Genomic DNA, 21,915 nt, shown 5'->3' on the forward strand with positions numbered 1-21,915 from the left:
TGAACATTTCGCAAATCGGCGGGCACAATGCTGTGGCAACGAGCGTTCATTTGTCAGCTTCAGTACGAAAAAGGCAATTGGTAGCAGCGAGCATAATCACGAACGAGGACATTTTTCTTGCGGCGGGTTTCGTTCCAGAAGATGGAACGCGAAAACGGGCGGAGAAAGGAACGCTGGGAAGATTAATGTCGGCTGGAATCAAGAATCAGGCCGTGGGACATGGGACCCCGTAAAAATCCGCGTCTCTCTCTCTCTCTCTCTCTCTCTCTCTCTCTTTGAATCGTGCGACTAATGATAGTTCTCGTCTAAATCTCGGTGGGACCACACGCCGGGGCAGCTGGTGGTTGCGCCGAAAAGCAAAACGAGCGGAAAAACGAAATCGTTCGATGCCCGGTGATTAAACATCGTCCCGGCGATGCACGCCCCGGCCGGTAATTAAAGATCATGCGATGGGAAAGAATGTCGTCGGATCGCGGTATGATTACAATGTTTAAACTGTAATAAACGTGCACGCCCCGGCGATGGGGCCGGCCCGGTCCTTCGGCGACGATGAAGAAATAAACGTGTCCGGGAGGACACTGCGCGCTCGTAGCATGATTACACGGTCGAAATGGGACATCAAGCAGGCAATTAACGTCTCTTTATTTGACGGGGAACAACGTGATAAATCGTGCCGGCCGACAGTTGTTTGTTCACCGTCCAGAAACTGTTCCGAAACTATTCGCACGTTTATGGCTACCGCTTTGCACTGAGAATGGTCCGAAAGGAAATATAGTAAATTCTCGATATATGTCAGCAACGCGGGTCTTGCCAGTGTCATGTATCGTGCAGGAGGCCTCTCTAACTTCGCGGCCCCTCACGGGATATACCTCGCGATACTGGGGATCATTTCGCGACTTTTATCATCGAGACCTTGGCGACATATATAGAGAAATCGCTGTAAAAATTTTAACGAAATACGGAGGTTTTTAGAATTTCTTATAGATAGATACTCAAGCGTTTAGAAATAAATGTCCAGTTTGCTTGTAGGGTTTGTTTGTTTGTGAAATGCAGAAATTGTAAGACATTGGAAGAATTTAACACTAGATTCACGGGACCCGTCAAAATGACGGGTTCTAATATTTTTAATTCAATATTATTGAGATTCTAAGGATGCACACGTAAGAAATTATTTAGCAAATTTATTTCTTTGGGTATATATTATTTTAAAAATATTGCTAAAAATGTGGGTAGCGCGTTCTTGTTGTTTTTATGAAGTAATGCAAAATAGTCGCTTTTGGTGCTCCGTAAACCTAGTGTTAAGGGCGCTATAATATTGCTTTTATCTTGATAGAATTATAAGAGAAGAGAATTCTTTTAATGAATTTTTTTTTCTCTTATAATTCACTTTGAATGGAATGGCTTTATGTCGTGTCTAGTATCTCGCTCTAGGATGATCATTCGCTCGAACAAGAACAATCCCTTAAAGTTTAACGATCAAGTTGGACATACAAATAAGACTTGACAATAACAGAATGTAATTTCTCACTGTACGGAAATGCAGAAAACGAAATTCTAGTTTATCTGCAGACTTGAGCGGTTTGCGACGCAAGTGTAGACGACACACGTGCATGTGCATTTATGCAAATGAAACGGGACGAAACAGGAAACACACGGACTAATAATAACGTGAACCAAGAACGCTATGCGACGTTCGAATCGTTTCTCGAGCTGTCGGAGACACCGCTTAAAGGTCGATGCACATCTCACCGGCCGGCCGACCGGCCGTTTTTTCCCCGTTTATAAGCATTTTGGGGTCCGGGACAGCTATTACAGAGGGTTCGAGAGGCTCGGAACAAAGGCACAGCGTGTCCTCTGCTACCAGAACCCCAGGGGTTCGCTGCCCAATGCTAGAGCCGGCCGGCTAGCCGGCTAGCATTCTCGACGAGAATGTTCGCAGGCTAGCCGGCCGGCTCGTAGCGTGGCAGTACGAAGACAGAATGAACATGCTGTATTTATTTAAAAAACTATCAACCAGAACTTTTCTGAGTTCCTCGTGGTAATAGATCTTGTTAAGGAATTTGAACGTTGTAACAAACGAAATAACAATTTATTACCACGCTAACGAAAAAGAAAGAATATCATCTGACAATCTGTGCGGTGAAACAATTCGTCATTATTTATTTCAAAAGCTGTTAACTAGAACATTTCAGAGTCCCTCGTGGTAATAGATGGGGAATACTTTGTTAAGGAATTTGAGCGTTATTAGGAAAAAGCTACCAGAATAATTAATAATACGGTACTCCCTTTCGGAGCTATAGGTTCGAGCTACCATTTGTTGGGTTTGAGGGGAACATCTGTCGTATTTTAAATAGGCAGGTAATTTTTCTTGTGAATCAAAAACACATGTTGAATGTGAAAAATTATTAGATCTCGAGATATTTTCAAAAAATGTCATACATTTTCTTGTATTTAGTGAAATACAGCTACACTTTTTCAAAATCTTAGTTTTCGTACTCGAGTTACGATACGTGACTTGCTACTGAATTATAAAATGCTCACTCGTACAAATCGGTTTCTGTTATGATAACAATGTCGAAAGGGTGTTTACCTTTACAACATAGTTATGAAGTGTTTGAGTATCTTCTTCAATAAAGACATTTTTTGAAAATATCTCGAGATCTAATAATTTTTTTGCCATGGTACCCTAATCATTTTTTACGTAGAATGAAAGGAAGAATCTATTCTATTTAAAGAAATGATGCAATTGTTAATTGCACATGCACTGCAGCATCTAAAAAAAATTTAAAGGCCTACAGATGTAGTGCTCTTCGAACCATTTATCTTTCTCCTTTATCATTTTTTCGTAAATGCAATAATAACGGAGTTATGACTTGAAACAATTGTGTGGACCACCCTGTATAAGGATGTGCGATGCTGTTTCACTAATTGTAAGTGCCAGGAACGTTTCCTATTTCCATGGTGTTGTAAAGGAGAGGTACGGATAGATTACCTAAGGAGCTGTGGAGCCCCTAAAAACATTTTTTTTTTGTGCCACGCACAGCAGGGAACTGTCAACGCGCTCTCGAAAGGCCATCTGGAAAGGGTCGAGAGGCCAGAGAAGAAATTCGGTTCCAAAGCCTGACACGGTTGCCGCCAGTAAACGCTAGGGCCAAAACCAGGGTTATAATTTTGAGCCGGCCGGCCGGGCCGGTGAGATGTGCATCGACCTTAAGGCGTTGAAATTCCCCGATTCGAAAAGACGTACCGTCCGACCCACTCGGTCCACGGTGCATGTTAATTGCCCCGGTAATTACCAATATTCCCGGCACGCACGCGATCATAAATCTGTGTCCCGCAGGGGGGAAACGCGTGGCGATCCGATCGACCGAGTTTCCGGTTTTTTCGGGATCTCGGAGAAAAATCTATGACCCACATCGGTATCTGGAGCATGGGTCGCCATAACTATGCATGCCACCGACCATAAGTGTCTCTAGAGCTGGAACGCTGACACCGCAGAAACAGTTCAAGCTGGATCTTCAGGATCATGGATCCTCAGGATCATAGATGCTCTATAAAATATTCCCTCGACTGTTCCGAAGTCGACAACTCTTTTTACAAATTAACACTTTGACTGCCACATGAATTTTATGAGCTTTGCCTAATCGTAGTAGCCGATGTTATTAACCCTTTGCACTCGAGTGGTGACTCTGAAGCACCGCTAGAAATTATTGTGGCATTATTTCAAAGAAATTGCAACAAATATTACAAAATATTTGTTACATTACAAAATTTGCATTTAATAGATCGCTAAACGTTTAAATATTATATGTGGAAATCGGATCAGTTTCGTATGAATAGAATTAAAATATTCCAAGACGGAAGAAAAATTTAGTTTTAGAATGAAAATAGCGCCGAGTGCAAAGGGTTAATAAGAATTGTTAGTTACTTGATAATGAAGCTCTCATTTTACACTACAGTTTATAACGGCACGAATAAATAGATATTCAGTGGTATTAATTTTATGATAACTATTTTTAAGTAATTCCACAGCGCCGGTCACCGATGATCACCGGTAGTGTTCAACGTGTTAATTTATTTTCGAAGAACCTCGCAGAAGAACTCTTTGAAAATTCTCAGAACCGATTCCTAACACTTCTACAAACCTGCTAACGTCTTCAGGAACCTCAATTTCTAACTAATTAAAAAAAAAAAAAAAACACCATCAACGTCTCTGACCCCGATAGGCACGCGAAATAATCGATCACAGAATCGAACGATCCCGCGAATCGAATAAATCCTCTCGCCGGCGGAGAACAAGGTGACCAAATCACTCTAACGAGCCCATAATTGTTGGCTTGACCCTCGATTAACAACTCGGCCGATAAAAGCTCGCTGCCGCGCGATAATACGCTCGCCTAAGCGTCGCGTACTCGCGTTCGTTCTTGCGCAAGGCGGAGAGGGTACCATTATCGCCTTCGAAGTCTCGTTCGAGCCGCGTGGGCGATTCCTCTTTGAGCAACATTTAATGACCGATCCGTGGAATCGGCATTCCCCCGTTTTCGATCGGCTCCCTTTCATCGTCGCCGCGCGAGAAAAACCATCGGGAATTCCGTTGGGACGCTGAAACCAGACGGCGAGCGCTCCTCTCGAACTTGCTCAGAACCCCGTCGATGGGAAATCGGAAGCGGTCTCGATCCTCGGGAACAATAAATAACGGCCCGGACTTTCACCGACGAATGACGGACGACGCTGCGTACGATTTTCTGAAGGAATCGCCGCCGCCGCCGAGCGTTTTCTATCCGTAATTTATTCGCCGCTCGTACCCGGTTTCTAAAGCCCGGTTCTTCTCACTGGCCCGACACGCGCGAAATGAAAATGAAAACGCTCGGCGGTTCCCCGTTTTCTGCCGATCCTCCTTCCGAGGTCATCATTTTCTCTCCGCGACTCTGCCGCAGTGAAAAGTCGTGAGAGACATTTGTAGAGACATTTGTAAGAGACATTTGTATGTGTTTTATGTGAGAATGTCAGAGAAAGGAAGAGAGAGAATGCGTGGATAAGATAGTTTTATTTTGTTGTAATTGTAGGATATTGTAAACCGAGCCCAATTCTTGAATGTCTGGTTGGAAGTTGAGGGTGTGTTAGAAAGTTTGTGCTAGGAATTTGTACTGAGAATTTCGAACGAATTCTTTTAAAAGATTCCGAGAAGCTCTAAATTGAAACGAAATAAAATAAAAATTGTCTGTTCAAATCGAAGTACAGTGATCTTTCTATATATATGTCGCCAGGACCTGGGTGATAAACGTCGCGGAATTACCCCCACTACCGCGGGATATACCCCGCGAGCCACGAAGCTCGAGAGACCTCGGACGCCGAGGAGTGTAAACATAACACGGCTCGGTTACGTCTCCTGGACGATACATGACACTGGCAAGACCTGTGTTGTTGACAAATATCGAGAACTCACTGTACTTGGAATTTTCGAATTATAAGATTGGCTAATTTGCCTCTGAAATAATCTCCAATGGAGGAAGTTGACCACTGAGTTGTGCTAGCTCAGTTGCATTGTAATTTAATTACACAATTGAATTACATTGTATTTAGATTATATAGTAATTCAACTACGTCGTATCTGAATCACATAACTCAAACCTTTCACTTAATCCAATTACTAATTATTTTAATCAGATTTGTAATTGAAGTACACTATAATTAAAGTACAGCTCTCGAAATTATAGCCGAGAACTTTGAAGAAGTGCGGTATATTTTTACGTTTTTCTTTCATGTACTTATGTGCTGTTTATGCAACGAGTGACGCTATTTTATGCAATTTAATTACAAGGAATTTTATAATTGTACTCCAACTGCAATTACGAATTACATTGTAATTGAATCGAATGGAGATCTGAATTATAAGTTATAATATGACTGAATTACGATGTGAATTTAAATTTTTCGTAATCGCCCGGTATTGAACTCAACCTCGCATCGTTTCTATATATATCTTTGCTTTTTTCCCGTCTATTCTTCCAACCATCATAGAACAATAAAAACCGTACAGTAATTTGTACGAAACATGTTACGCATACTCGGATGTACACGTCATAGTGTGTGAACACTAAAAATTTATTTAAATTTTTCTGAATTACGATGTGATTCAATTACTTTGTAATATACTTTGTATTATAATTCCCGGAGTAATTCAACAGTAATTCTGCACAACTCTGGTTGACCAGAACTTTCTTTCAGGGGATGAAAGTCTTTGACACTCAAGATTTGAAGAGGTGCTCCCATTTCCCGATGGAAACGATTGAACAACATCTCAAAGAGACTCGCGGATCTTTCACTGAGAAGATTTCGAATCTGCCCTATTTCTAGGGGATGATCCCCGAAGAACCTTAAACCATTCGAAACAGTTCTACAAGGATGTTCTGCGGTTGAAGAATATCGTCCAGAGAGCCGCGGTAAAAGCAAGACGGCTCTACCTAACTATCGTGCGATCTCGCGACGAGGAAGTCGACGACGTGCGTTCCTCAAAGCATACGGGACCGTATCCTCCGACTTTATGCAGATTCAGCCTAGGAAGTCTCTCTACCACCAAGAATGCGCGAGTGAATAATCAACGCGTCGTGGGAAGGAGGCTGACGGCAGAATCCGGCCGCGATCAACTGAACAAAGATGGAAGACACCGTCGAGGTGGCTGAACCTACGAGTTTGCTAGCCCGGGGCTGAACCTCGCGTTTTTAACTCTTTGGTGCTAGGTGGGTTAAAAACTATCCCACCTTTTGCTTAGCTTTTTATGCACGGTGGGATATATATTTTAACCCACCTCGAAAAGTTGAAGTTACTCGTGGTCGTACAGTTTAATCTTTTATTTACAGTTTTTCATTCAGTTGGCAATGCTATGCACCGATGGTGAATGCGTAAATAAGTGAAAAACACATTTATGCAGATCAAAACTGCCGTGATTGATGCATTGTGTGACGCAGTGAATTCGCAAAATTCTGTACAACTAAGGTTTTTATTTTCTTTAAAAGCGTGTGCCTCGAAGAGTTAATATGCAATCACTGGACTTCTTCCAACCGGAGGATGAACGCGTGTTGGACATTTTTCGTAGGCTAATCGAAACATTATCCTTCCGGTCCTCTCACCAGAACTACTATTATTTCAATTTCACATTCGTGCGTTCGGAGCGCGGTACAGTGAATTCCCGCTATAAGTCAGTCGCGCGGTTCTGGCGAGAGACACTTAGACGAAATCTGAGGTTCCCGGCGAACGTTGCATTTGAAGTACACGGTGCACGCTGGGAACGCAAATGTCACTATCCGTCTCTATGTCATAAATAGACTGCGGATGTTTATGCAATTTTCAATCTTTGTCGGCAAATTTTAGGAAAGTGGAAACAATTCTAATTTTCAGTAGTATTGACCTTTATAGATCTGAAATAAATAAAAATCGTACGAAATCCTGTGGAATTTTATATTATAGCATTTTTTGAAAATTTTCGGAACCGAGAAATGCATAAAGATCCGCAGTCTAGTCATAAACGTACGACGATGTGGGTAGTTCCAATGACTTTCAACCGCGAAGCTTGCACTGACTTATAACGGGAAGTCACTGTAGTAGGGGTGGCGCATAGTGGGCCAGATCCGAGCCGTGTTATGTTTACAGTCCTTGGCGTCCGAGGTCTCGGGCGGTAGTGGGGATAATACGGCGACGTTTATCATCCTGACCTTGGCGACAAATATAGAGAAATCACTGTATTAGGTATCAGAACGTGTGTTGTGATTATCTGGCTGTTGTGACAGATTTTTATATTCATAATAACATGAATTCAGCCGTTGAAAGTGAGCACTGCAGATTTATTTCATTTTGTTGGTTCAAATTATTGTTTATATCCCGGGAAATCTTGACACTCAAAGTGTTCTTCTCTTGCAAACTATTTCACGTTTTGTAGAGTGTGAAGCCCAAGCTACCAAATGTTACTAATTCAAACTATTTTTAAGCGATAGTAACATTCTTATGCTTGATATAAATTCGAAAATTTTTTGCTTTTAATTGCCATTTTATGAGAAATAATTTTCTTCTTTACTGGACTTGGTACTTCACCTGCAAAAATTAGGACTAATACAATGCACTGTTATAAGTCTACGAAACTAGTTCGACTTATGTCGCGTTTGGGCTCATTTTAATCGGAAGGATCTCAACAATCCACCGGTACGTTTATCATCCAGGCCTTGGCGACATATATGGAGAAATCGCTGTAAAGTTTTCAGAATTTTTTATAGATAGATACTCAAGAGTTTACATAAATGTCCAGTTTGCTTGTAGCGTTTGTTTGTGATGGAAACGATCGATTTCAAACTGCAGGTTTTGCGCATTTGCGACAATAAGGAGTAGGTGAAATGCGGAAATAGTAAGACATCGGAAGAATTTAAGGACGCTATAATATTCCTTTCATCTTGATAGAATTATAAGAGAAGAGAATTCTTTTATTGAATTTTTTTTTTCTCTTACAATTCACTTTGAATTTAATTTTCACTTTGAAAATTAAACAATCCCTTAAAGTTTAACGATTAAGTTGGACACACAAATAAGACTAGACGATAACAGAATACAATTTCTCACTGTACGGAAATGCAGAAAACGAAATTCTACTTCATCGACAGACTTAAGCGGTTTGCGACGCAAGTGTAGACGACACACGTGCCAGTGCATTTATGCAAACGAAACGGGACGAAACAGGAAACACACCGACTGATAATAACGCGAACCAAGAACGCTATGTTCTTAGGAGGATCTCAACAATCCACTGGTACTTTTTCTTTGATTTTCTTTAATTCACTTTTACTTTTCCCAGTCGTGGCGTTGCACATGCATTGTACAGGAGAATCCTCGATCCTTGTCTACCGGGGTAGCTTCGCTTAGACAGTATTGGAGGAGGAGGAGGAGGAGGGGGGGGGCAATGCCGTAAATTTAACCGTGCAGACTTCCCGTAAATTGAACGGTGCACCGTTGCGAGCCGCGACTCGTTAACCGTGCGCGCTCGGTAAACTTTAAGAGGCGACGGTGTCTCAGACCTTTTGTCACAAACGCGCAGCGAGAGCGGAATGTCAGCGAGAGTCGCGGCCCCTGTCGCGCGGATAAAAAGGGCATCTCGGCATAGCGTTATTCCCTGTCTAATATCTCCGATCGCGGGTAGCAGAGAGAGAAACGGTGTTTGGTGCGGTTGCACCGCATCAGTATAAATCTTGCGTCGCCACCCTGCAGCACACCTTTCACTTCGTGCGGCGCACGTGTACACACGCGTCCCGGGACACCGCTGTCCTCAGGGTAAGGTCGCCGCCGAGCAACAACGCGATCGAGCACCGATCTAACGGCGGTGTGGGTGCTAATTTCGATCGATCGGTGAACGGGGCACCGGCGAATAATCCCGGCGTGTCGCTGGAAAACCGGTGTGCGTTGCAGAAATACACCTATCGAGATTCCGATCGTGTTTGCCGGCGAAAAACGTAAGACAACCAGGGCCGCCTTGGCTCGCCTCTAATCCCGATCCAGCGAGATCTTCGTCGATCCTGCCCCGTCGACGTTAATCCTGGACTCGCCGAGATGTCGCGTAAACCACGATGTTAAATAGAAACGTGGATATAGGCGAACTTTTTACGTTCAACCCCTTCCTCTATAATACTGAGTAGACTGTGGATCTTTACTGAAAATTTTTAGAAAATACTGTAATATAAAATTCCACAGAATTTAGTACGATTTTTATTTATTTCAGATCTACAAGGGCCACTACTGTTGAAAACTAAATTTCATTTGTTTCCGCTTTCCTAAAATTTGCCTGCAAAAATTGAAAATTGCATTAACATCCTCCCAGATATGGATATTGTGCCTTTCTTGTAGGACAGGATTTGAGATTGAATTAAAGTATATAAGCATGCAAGAAATATTCATTTTCGTTCCTTTTCTAGGAAATTATTGAGGATAATCTTACAGCAAGGGGTTAATAATTTATTTAAAAAAGCATGGAACTTGAAATGAGACAGTTATATTTGGTACCGAATTTGTTAAATGAAATATTTGGCGAACTGTCTGGTATAATAAAATTCAAGGAATTCGCGAAGATTATTTTTCAGAAAATTCTTAAACCTCAATTTTTGCAGCCTTGTAATTTTTGTGAAAGATTGAAAGTCGGTCACCCCCATGCATTTGCTTAATTGCAAAATAATTTATTATTAGCCTTATTAGATACTTTAGATATTATATCTGGAGCTCATTCAAAAACGAATGTAGGAAAAGAAATTCCACATGATTATAGAAATGACTGGAAGAAAGAATATCAAAATGAAGAAAAATATGTCAACATGATTGTTACATCCCCGCCTACAAAAGTTACAAATACGGGATTGCGGAATTACAAACATTTTTTCTTTTAAATAGAAGAAGGGAATACGATAGTGTTTGCAGCCTATGGAAACATAAATGCGGCCCTGGTTAAGCGGATCGCAGCAATCGAGGCTTCTGGCCGCGAGCATGATCGAGTACCGCTCGACTGAGCTGATGTATTGGCGGAGACAGTTAGGGGATAGTCTTTTCTTTTGGCAGGGTTATCTCCGAGAAGCCTGAATGGGGATCGTAAGATCCTCCGGTGCTGCGGAAGTCTTAGAGGACGTGTCGAAGAGCCGCAATCCGGTATTGATCTTCTAGAGAGAAGATTGATAGAACAAACGAGACCTAAATTCCTCCGAGCCAAGCTGTGGACTGATCTATTCTAAACTGTCGATGAACATGTCCGTCGTAGAAAGTTCTAACTCGGGGTGGAAGAACTATAGAGTCCTGAAACTGCTCCTAGGATCCGTGGAAATTGACACTGATCCTGAATATTGACACTGATCCCGTGGAAATAGGAGGATTTAAATGAGCCCGCCTTGATAATGAAGATCTTTGGAAATGTCGATCCCGATTTCGGGGGAGTGCTAAATCCCGAAAAGAGGATTCTGAGATCTTCATTCATCTCATTTTAGGAGACCTTCATCTTCGTTGATCCCGAAGGAACAGGAATTGAAGACCTTGAAGAAGGAAGTGGCTAGGCCGAGGTTTTGAAAATTGTTTAATTCAAATTAAAATGGCAAGAAGTTGTAAAACTTCGACTCCAATTAATCAGATAAACTTTCAATTTAAGAAACTTTTAAATTTTGGGTAATTGTAGAACCCATACGAAGCCTAGATCTACATACATATACATCTTCACAGATCCTGAAGAAGTAATCAATCAACTTTAACCCCTTTAACCCCTTAACAATGATTAGAACTTCTTGGATGCGTATAATCTACTAGAGAAAATAGAAAATTTATATTTATCGTAAAACAACGTGTCCTGTAATGGCTAAATATGGACTGCGATAAAATAAAATTTCACTTCAATTTAAAGGGAATTAATAATATAAATATTTAGAAAATTCTGTTTGAAATTTCATCACGAGTCTGACTCAATATTATTGTACAAGGAGTTAATCTCGCCAATCTGACGCATCTTAAATTAAATTAACACTAGACATACGGGACCGGTCAAAATGGCGGATTTTAAATTGGCCTTATCGAAGATTACTGAAATAATAAAGCTGCATTCCTTGTTCCTTGAATAATTCAGAAATTCCGATTAAATGCACTGTTGTCGTTTCCATAAAGTACTGTAAAATCGTGAGTGTTAATAGATCTAAAGAGTAAAATTAGCCCGAGAAATTTCTTGGCCGATCAGGAGGCAGGTTTTCGCGGGACTCGTGGTTTCCCATGGATCCACGGTGGATAGGCCGTCCGAGCGAGCCCTTAAGGGAGTTATGGACTGGTTTGCAGAAAATCCACGGCTGAATAATGCACGGCACCGTTAAGCGCCAGAGAAATCGGATAGTGTAATCGCGATTCAACGCGAACCTCTGACAAACACGAGTCCCGTGGCGGGTCACAGGGGAAGAGAGAGCGAGAACGAAGGCTTATGCAAATTTTTCGTTTGCTTCAGTGTACGTTCAACCTTTCCGTGTCGTGTGCACAAGGATACACCGTCGGCCTGTTGTGCGGAGATTCCACGAAACCGACAAAGAATTCACGACATGGATCCGCGAGGAAAGAGTCCGGGCCTAAACGCTCCGACATCGCTGGAATCGTGAATGAAAATTATCGTCGAAGGTCGCTAATTCGGTGTTCCGTTGAAGCGTACGCTTCAGTGATTACGGGGCTGCGATTGCTTCATTAATAAAACCGTTTTCCTGGATAGCGGATTGAAAGAAACAAAGCTGGGAACAGTTTCTTCTAAATTCGGTATTGAATGGAAAATTAATTTTTCTCTGTGGAAATTGTTATTTGTTTAACGAGATATAGGATAGTAGATAGTATAGGTATTGGTACACTACCGCTCAAAAGTATCCGGACACTTGCGAAACATGTATTAGCGTTGCATGAAATTATCGTCGACTTTTATTAGTTTCTTATGAAACATCTAACGTTTTAAATTAAAAATTACGTATGTGGAACTTACCAATAATACGCTAAAATTAAATACGAGGAGGTATCCACCGCGGAGTGTCCGGATACTTCTGAGCGGTAGTGTACTTTTAAATTTCAAAAGTGTTTGAAGCGTTAAAAAATGTTTATACGTCAAAGAGAAATAAAACGATGTTGATTACTAATAGACTGCGGATGTTCATACAAAATAAAAAGTTTCTGTCTCATTAGCAACGCACGTTTTAAATAGACATCTTAATAATCTGGACAGGTTGAAAATATGCTTTCAAATTCTATCAGGACCTTGAATAAGTTCTCGCTGTTTCTTCAAAAATGGCAGTAGCAGTACCCCGTTCGTGGAATTTCGAATGGTAACACAAATGCAAGGTAGTAGTGTATCTAACCTTAAATTTCAGTGTATGGTAGTTCACTTTAGTGTAAACAAAGCAATTTTTTCTTAGTTCTGAAAATGTCTACTCTTGTGCCAAATAAAGTGTATTTGCGGGGAATTTTATTGCACTACTTTATTCAAAAGAAATCTGCAGCTGAAGCACATAGAATTCTTGTTGAGACTTATGGTGACAATGCTTTGTCGGATACGACATGCAGAGACTGGTTTCGACGCTTCAAAAATAATGATTTTGAACTTGAGGATAATGAACGTTCTGGCGCACCGAAAAAATTTGAAGACGAAAAGTTGGAGGAATTACTCGATCAAGACCGATGTCAGACGCTAGCAGAACTTGGAAAAACATTACAAGTAGATGAGTCAACTGTTTCAGAACGTTTAAAAGTTTTAGGAATGATCCAGAAGCAAGAACATTGGGTACCGTATGAATTGAAGTCGAGAGACGTCGAACGGCGTTTTCTCACGTGTGAACTACTGCTTCAACGGCAGAAAAGAAAATGTTTTTTGCACCGCATCGTGACTGGCGATGAAAAGTGGATACACTACGATAATCCAAAGCGTAGAAAATCGTGGGGTAAGCCCGGCCATGCATCAACATAGTCTGCAAAACCAAATATCCATGGTTCGAAGCTTCTTCTCTGTATTTGGTGGGATCAGCAGGGTGTAATTTATTATGAGCTGCTCAAACCGAATGAGACTATCACGGGGAAGCGCTATCGACTTCAATCGATGCGTTTAAGTCGAGCCTTAAAAGAAAAACGGCCGCTATACGAGCAGAGACACGACAAAGTGATTTTGCTACATGACAACGCTCGGCCTCGTGTTGCAAAACCAGTGAAAACCTACCTGGAAACGCTTCAATGGGAAGTTCTACCCCACCCGCCGTATTCACCTGACATAGCCCCTTCTGATTTTCACCTATTCCGTTCGATGGCACATGGCCTACCTGACCAGCGCTTTCATTCTCACGAAGAAGCTAAAAAATGGATCGATTCTTGGATAGCCTCAAAAGACATGTCGTTTTTCCGAGGCGGAATTCATATACTGCCAGAAAGATGGGAGAGAGTGGTCGCTAGTGATGGGCAATACTTTGAATGAAATGTTTTTGTTCCTTATAATTTAAATAAAGCTTTTATTTTGTAAAAGAAACAGCGAGAACTTATTCAAGGTCCTGATAATATTTTTGCTAGTCTGTGCTTCGCTCGCCTACTTCTGCTATAAACGCGTAAAATCCGTGGTCTAATTATTAATCAGGCCAATGATGAGATACAACTTTTGTCGAGCTGTACGAGGAAGAACGGGCGCAATAAATTGAGCATAGTCTCGCGAAGGATGATCCGTTCGAAGGAACTTTCAACAGGAAAAGAGTCGAAGGTAGACGCGGAAGATGGTCGTTAGTTGTTCACGGTAATTTGGCGTTCTATTAATATACCTGAAATCATGCGAAGAGCCGTAATTCCTTCTGCCAAGCCCATGCATGACCTAATCGTGATCAGCGTGCGTGCACGAACGCCGAACGAAGGAACCGTGCCGCGTTCTGAAATGCGACTTGCGAATTTGATACGCGGAACCGAAAAGGTTCATCGTTTCCTATCTTTGTATTCCGCTCGTTCTTTTTTTTTTTTCCCCGCTCCCCGTATGTGTATGTGTGCGCGCGTGTGTGTGTTTGCTACCGGATTTTTCGCATTCCAGGACACTAGATATCGTGGCGGAACACTTTCACCCGCGGGAACATCAAAGGAACATCGCATCCGAAAGGGAACACGGAAAGTTTCGCGGCGTTTCGTTAAATTCGAAACCGAATTGGTGTGTGTGATTTATTTTCTTTTTCTTTCTTTCGGTTACTGTTTGAAAATATGGAACGAGGACAACGCCGGACAAATATTCGCACGTCGCAGCGGGCCTATTGTTCCGTGACCTACCTTCTTCAATGTGACATTAAGATGCAAATTATTTACGTAAGATCGTATCTTAATTCGAAGCCGGGACGTTGAAGAGCGACGCGGATATCGTTTTGATTAAACGATCCATTGAAAGGGGCTGAGGAGGTGACTCAGAAATTGATTCGAATGGAATTTCTGGTGCAGGATTTTACCATTGTCTGTCTGTTTGTCCGGGAAAAATTTTGCGATCGATTTTACACTAACTTCCCGATGAGCCAGAGACTTGAAACTTTGAACACAGCTCAGAACTGCATGACGACACAAGACCGAAAAGCAGAGAATAATGATTTAAATAAAAAAAAGTTTTTAACCCTTTGCACTCGGCGCTATTTTCAATCTAAAACTAAATTTTTCTTACGTCTTACAATATTTTCATTTTATTCATACGAAACTGATCCGATTTCTACATATAATATTTAAATGTTTAGTAATCTATTAAATACAAATTTTGTAATGTAACAAATCTTTTGTAATATTTTTTCTAATTTCTTTGAAATAATGCCACAACAATTTCTAGTGGTGCTTCAGAGTCACCACTCGAGTGCAAAGGGTTAATATACCACGTTTTTGAGGCGCACTAGAAAGTGTAAAATAATTTTTCCTATGACCTAACACCGTACAGATGGTCCTGAACATTTGTGAATTTTGAATAGCTATGAAAATGCTTGTAACATTGAAAACGAATAACGTGGGGCGCATGCAATAGATAATTAACGCATAAATAGTTCACCTAAGGCACTAACAATTTTATTGCACTGCGAATGATATGAACGGTTCTGTCTCTACTTTTCGTTTTTAATTTTACAAGTATTTTCATAGCTATTAAAAATTCGCAATCACAAATTTTCTGTACGGGGCTGGGAAAAATTATTTTATACTTTTTAGTCCGGCTTAAAACCGTGGTATATTAAAAATTTTTAAATAATCATTTTGAACATACATTGGACAGACAAACAAATAAAATTTCGTCTCCTGTGAATTCCTAAATTCAATCTGTGACGAAACGATGCTCCCTACAGTAGAATTTGCAACTTTCAAATATCACTGTAATTAATTTTGTATAATATAAAACGCATTTGTCCGAAAATTCTTAAGGAACTTCAGATTTTCGGGAACTGAGAATAATTCGTATGCTCCAAGGGCCGAATTTAGAAGACAATTATCCCGCGGCTTCTTCCGGCAATTTGGACAAAATAGGATTCAAAATCAAAGAACTTTCGATAGAAATGAGGTAGAACGATGACATTTTTTTTAAATGAAAGCTGCAACTTTGTAGAATATGGGAAAAATAGGGAGATTACTACCATCCAATCATGTCAACGAAAAAATGACTTCATTAGTTTCTGTCACAAAAATCTATTTTTTGCAAAATTCTGAGGTCGCAGACAAATTTTGAGACCAGATTTGAAATCAGCGCGAAAAAGTCTATGGGAAAGGATGTATAGCATGTTAAAAAAAAATGTTTTCCGCTCGTGGTATTGGAGAAACTAAAATTTTCTTGAATTTGCGCGCGTTTAACGAATTTTCTCGCGGTTAAAAAACGTTCGTACCACAATCTCTCTATTTTTCCCATATTCTACAAAGTTGCAGCTTTCATTAAAAAAAAATTTCATCGCTCTATCTGATTCCTATCGAAAGCTCCTTGATTTTGAATCCGATTTTGTCGAAATTGCCCACTGTGCGGCGTGGCGCACACAATGCGATCGCTAATCCTTGTTATCTACTCCGCGGTATTACATAACATTACATAGGCCGATAGGTGGACGGCGCGCGGTGCAATATCGGCCGGGTGTATTGTTTCAAACGGTGTCTGTAATTCATACCGGACCAACGTCTCCGTCCAAACGAGCGGCCTTGTAACATTGTAAGACTGCCGTAGGCCTGTTCGAATTTCGATTGCGAATATTACGTGTCGCCGGCAATCGAATACTTCGCATATTAGTTCTGTTCGAGTGGTGGAAAAAGAAAAAAAAAAAAAGAACGAAGAATCAACAAAGAGGCAACGAGTAAAATCGAAGAAACGGTGCTCGTCGATGGAGGAAAGGAATACGGGTAAATCGAGATTCCCGATGACTCACGATGCGCGCACACGCATTCCATTGTATAATCAATCTTTGTCTGGTCGCGAAAAGGAAAAAAGAAAACATCGCGACGGTGCAGGACTCCTCTTATGCAACGTTTCGATCAAAAGACACGAGTCCGATTGGGTAATGCGAGGCAGGATTCGCGAAACTTGCTCCGCCGTGCCTCGGGAACCATGATTTTTCAGGATTTGTGGGCGACGATCGTGACGAGGTTCGTTTTCGTTGAATATTTCCATCGTTTTCTACTCTTTGCCATTTTTAAGTCCTGCAATCCCTTGCGCAATAAACTGTTGTTCCATAAAAATTAAGGGAGGAACTATGTTTTCGAAATAATACCAGTTTTCATTTGTTCGGTACATAATAATTAATACTGAGCTAGGATAGTATAATTTATAACTATAGAGTAATCTATTTATGAACAGTGAGAGAATCCAAGAGATTAAGTCTAAAATAATTAAAAGAATTTAATAAATCTTCGTGCAACTGGTATATCTCCTAATAGTGTAAATATAAATTAATTCAGTCAGGCTAATCACTTGTATTTTCTATTCCCCAGTGTTCCCTCGTTACAAGCACGTCGCCATCCCCACCCCACCCTGAAGATAGGCGTGTCTCGCTGCTATGGGCGTGGCCAAGAGGCAGGGCACCGGCCAATGAGACAGTGCCGAATAGTGTCCACTACTATGTACAAGTTCATCAACACTCCCAAGCTGTGCGTTACATATACGGAGGTAATAGTCTATTTATAAGGACACACAATGCCTCCTCTTTACATTCCTGCATTGTCAACCTTTCTACAGTCTCCTGTTATATTATTTTAAGAGGCTATCTCCAACAGCAAGCAGCTTTGTTCTAATCTCGTCCGCAGCGAGAAAAAATAAACACAAATCGTTGACTCATACAACGGTCATGAGCGTGTTCGGTGTCCTTTACAATCTCATTTGTAGTCTGAGACGACTCAGACGTGAACTTGAGACTCGCTTAGGTGTACTGTGGAAAAAAAAAGGAGAAATCCTTATTTGACAAAAATTGATCTAGCCTTCTGAATTGAAGTTTTTTTCAGAAACACAAACAGAACTGTACAGTCTTGTTTGCAGTGGTGCAAACATGGACACGACAACAATTTGATTGTACTGTGGAAAGAAATGGGATCCGATAAAAATTAATCTACCTTCATATTTTCTGTTTCTACGAATATTTGAACTAATGTGTGACCGGTACACGTATTAACCCTTTGCACTCGAGTGGTGACTCTGAAACACCACTAGAAATTGTTGTGGCATTATTTCAAAGAAATTACAGAAAATATTACAACATATTTGTTACATTACAAAATTTGTATTCAATAGATTACTAAACATTTAAATATTATATGTAGAAATCGGATCAGTTTCGTATGAATAAAATGAATATATTGTAAGACGGAAGAAAAATTTAGTTTCAGATTGAAAATAGCGCCGAGTGCAAAGGGTTAACAGGACTATGCAATCTCGCTGGCAGTCTGGGACGGTTTAGACACGGATTTCAGCAGGATAGTACGCGAATCACTTAATTATACTCTGCAAAAAGAGTGCAAGAAACGTTAATGGGATCAGATAAGAATCGGTCGGGCCCCATAATTTCGGCCTCTATGAATAATTCCACGAATGTGTGACCGGTACAAGTTTGCGGGGACGATCGCTCGGAGACACCTCGCCGGTCAACCTGAATTTCAAGATGTTCCCCGGCCCGATTGCCCGTTTTTGCCGTTTCTTTCCCAACCGAGCGGCTCAATTGGCGAATTTCGTGCAGAAACAGTGGTCCCCTAATTGCGCCCAAATTTGTACGGGAGATCAATCTCGCGAAACGGTGGCGAGCCGTTATTCGCGAACAGAGGGGACGAAAAGAAAGATGGAAAAAGCCGGCGGCAAGAATGATCATCGACGACCAGGACAATTGAACCAGAAGTCGGGAGTCGAACGTGGCCGGACGGCGTAATTAAATTCAAATTGGTTGTGTTTTACCGTGGCCGGTTAAGTAAATATTCTTATCACGTTGGCGAACAAGCGGTCCTCGCTAAATATTCATCGTGCGCGCCCGCAGAACGTGGTCGCCAGGTGAGAGAGAGAGAGAGAGAGAGAGAGAGAGAGAGAGAGAAAGAGACAAGGCGGGTCTCTTCTTGAATGCGAAGGCATTTACCGGCCACGCGATTGTGTTCATGGATGGCAGCACGATACAGACTGAATAACATTACCGCGAGCGAGGTGACACGCGTGTGCCGCAAGCTTTTTCCGACTTTCCTGACTTCATTTCGTGGTGTAACAGTCCCTGAAGCAACTTCGTTCTACTCACCGTCCGAGGACATCGCCAGGGGCAGCAGGTCGCCGGCTGCTTTCAGCTGGTCGAACTTCTCTATCAGCAACAGCAGCCTGCAACAACAACAGCAACATCATATAGTAAACTTCTTGTAGAATCACCAGTTAAGGGGTGGTCTTTACCTAAACTACACCATACAATTTTTAAAATAACATATTTCACGTGAACCTTTTTCTACTGGCCAATCAATTACGTTCGGGCGGTGAGAACAGCCCTTATTGTCATATAACACTTAATTCAACCCTCATACTATCCTCAAAAATAATTGCACAGAACATCCTCCTACGTTATTAATTCAATCGTACATCAATGAAAATATCGTATCTTAATTAATTACATCGCAGCGTCAGCAGAGCGCAATAACAACGTAGCACGGATAATGAAAGAATTGCAGCTTCTGTGTCACATAAATTGTACATTGGTTTTTTTCCGCTGTTTAATTAAACGTTCACGTCGTTTTTGCCGATTTTCCACGTTTCTAAATCACTCTGTCATTACACTCTTTGTAAACGTTACTTTGCGCAGGAGGACTGTCATCTAATGAGGCAACAGTTAAAGCACATGATACCTCAACCTAGCAATTAGGTAGGCAGTACGTATATAGCTCAACAATTAAACCTGAACGACCGGACAAGAGACCAGCAGTTGTGTAAGTGATGCTTCTAGAGTGTCTCTTGGAACAATGCTCAAAATAATTAGGGAACACCCACTGGAATGACTTCATCGCTTACTGACGTATTCAATATCATCGAAGTTGAGGCGTGATCTAATTGACCGACTATGATAACTATAACACACACTTCCTCGTAGCACCTACGGCTATGTGACTGAAGCTGCTTAGCATCAATAAAGACAAAAGAATACATTTCTGACTAACACGTTAACTCGGTGACTACAGAAAGTAGATGAAAGCAAGGAAGATTTAATACTGCAATCACTTACAAATCAAAATTGATGACAATTGTTCTAACATTTATTAATTATTCAAATAAATACAGCAATGTCAGAAATTTCTTTTTGCAATTTAGAAAATTCTTTAAAAATTTTAAAATAGATCAAAATTCTTCTTTTGATGATCCCTTAGCTCTGTTTTAATTCTCATACACTCCTTAGGTGAAAAATGACCTATTTTTTATTTTGAATACCGTGAAATCTTTTGTTTCTTTGGGATTGTGACTCGACGTTGAGAAACGAGATTATGAACAAAAGATACAGTAGGATTGTAGATTGATTAGGACTTTCGTGCAACTGTTTCTGAGAAGCGAGCGAGGGTGAAGCACAGGAGCCGCAGTTTAGTGGTATGTGCCACCGTTTTGTAGAAATTCATTTTTTTCTTGAAGGTTTTCCATGAACCGATCTCCCTCCTGACTTACTTAGCTTGCGGTACATTGTGTTTTCTCTGCAGGTCCACGCGCAGCCGTTCGCCAACGTGTCTGTAGATGTCTGCCAGCGTGTTCATCGCAGTCTCCCGGACTTTTTCGGATGGGTCCGAGAGCAGTTTCACGATACTTGGAATCACGCCCGACAGGATCATTTCGTCCGCGCCATGCCTGAAAAAGGATTTATCGTGGCAATTACGGAATCAAATGTTTTTTCTTCCTGCAACGGAATTTGCGACATTAGTCTGGCACGCACGAAGCGTCTCCTCTGTTCCAATCGAATTACAACGGTAATACGCTGATACTTTTTGCCCGTACCTGATTGAGAAGTCTCGAATACTTTGGCCATTCAAATCTTGGAAGATAATCTTAACCATTATGGTGGACTTAATGCTCTTACAAATGTGACAACTCAATCTATGCATTTCATTCTCAGCTTCTTAATGTATCTGAGCAGGTTTTTCATTTTCAGTTACGGCTAGGCTGCGGATTTTTATGCTACATTAATTGCAAGACACTGAAGCTACATCAACATTTACTTCTTTTCTGAATAGTTGTAATCATACGAAAATAATACAACTGCATTTTTTAATTCTTTAAATGTTCTTTCTATTTTACACTTGATCTACTTATTTTTGTTATAAATGGATAAAATCCGCAGTCTAGTCATGTTTCCTTTCACCGAGATATTTAGACTTTTGCGTCTGATTTGGTAAAAAAATATTTTACCATAACATGTAACACATGATATGTATCAATATTTTTATCATTTCTATAAGTGTAAAGGGAAAAATCATTTGACCCTTCCTGTAGTTCCAGTGTTAAATTAGTATGCAGAAATCTTTGCAGGACGAGTCTTTTAATTTATATGCTGAGGATTTGTTTTGAGAATTTGTTATTTGGAAGCACTTAAGGAGCACTTGTGCACTTAAGGAGTAGGTTTGCATGCTCGCTACTGGAGACACGTGTTTGTCTATTACTGATTACTTCCACTTGGACGGGCATTTACAAATATTGATAGTGGTGTTGTCTTACACTTTTCTCAAAGCGATTTTAGAGATAAAATATGTTTGATCCCAGTAGGAACAGTCAGCGGTCAGCAAATCTCTAATATTGATGTTTCTACAAGAATCAAAGCTTTGTACCAGCAACTCTCGTTGTATTATTGATGTACTGTCTTATCAGGAATCTTCTATTTATATTTGCTGAGAAATCCAGAATTCTCTTCACATTTTTCAAGACCAATTCCTATCACAACGAACCCTTAC

At 40.9% G+C, this 21,915-nt stretch overlaps 2 protein-coding genes across 4 annotated transcripts in view; one reads left to right on the plus strand and one right to left on the minus strand.

Moving 5' to 3' along the window:
• The window catches only part of Chb (CLIP-associating protein), a 66,195-nt gene that overhangs the window by 20,313 nt on the left and 23,967 nt on the right, over nucleotides 1-21,915 (minus strand). For all 3 annotated transcript variants that reach the window (XM_076796881.1, XM_076796874.1, XM_076796865.1), the window contains exons 4-5: nucleotides 20,642-20,818; nucleotides 19,245-19,321 (exon numbers count right to left, since the gene is read on the minus strand). In XM_076796881.1, coding sequence (XP_076652996.1) covers nucleotides 19,245-19,321; nucleotides 20,642-20,818 — 254 coding nt within the window. The remainder of the gene's footprint in view (nucleotides 1-19,244; nucleotides 19,322-20,641; nucleotides 20,819-21,915) is intronic.
• LOC143359183 (uncharacterized) lies at nucleotides 16,537-19,234 on the plus strand. The gene is made up of 4 exons (XM_076796934.1): nucleotides 16,537-17,124; nucleotides 17,470-17,644; nucleotides 17,736-18,130; nucleotides 18,376-19,234. The coding sequence occupies exons 1-3, from the start codon at nucleotides 17,000-17,002 to the stop codon at nucleotides 17,934-17,936; spliced, it is 501 nt and encodes a 166-aa protein (XP_076653049.1). The 5' UTR covers nucleotides 16,537-16,999; the 3' UTR covers nucleotides 17,937-18,130; nucleotides 18,376-19,234.

Source organism: Halictus rubicundus, chromosome 1 (assembly GCF_050948215.1).
Source record: "Halictus rubicundus isolate RS-2024b chromosome 1, iyHalRubi1_principal, whole genome shotgun sequence".
Classification (NCBI taxonomy): domain Eukaryota; kingdom Metazoa; phylum Arthropoda; class Insecta; order Hymenoptera; family Halictidae; genus Halictus; species Halictus rubicundus.

What these genes read in the sequence shown, in the direction of transcription:
- LOC143359183 (XM_076796934.1), top strand. Translation starts at nt 17,000, where the DNA reads ATGCAACGTTTCGATCAAAAGACACGAGTCCGATTGGGTAATGCGAGG. An exon ending in TGGGCGACGATCGTGACGAG is followed by an intron (nt 17,125 to 17,469) that starts GTTCGTTTTCGT and finishes TCTATTCCCCAG; the next exon opens with TGTTCCCTCGTTACAAGCAC. An exon ending in TGTGCGTTACATATACGGAG is followed by an intron (nt 17,645 to 17,735) that starts GTAATAGTCTAT and finishes TATTATTTTAAG; the next exon opens with AGGCTATCTCCAACAGCAAG.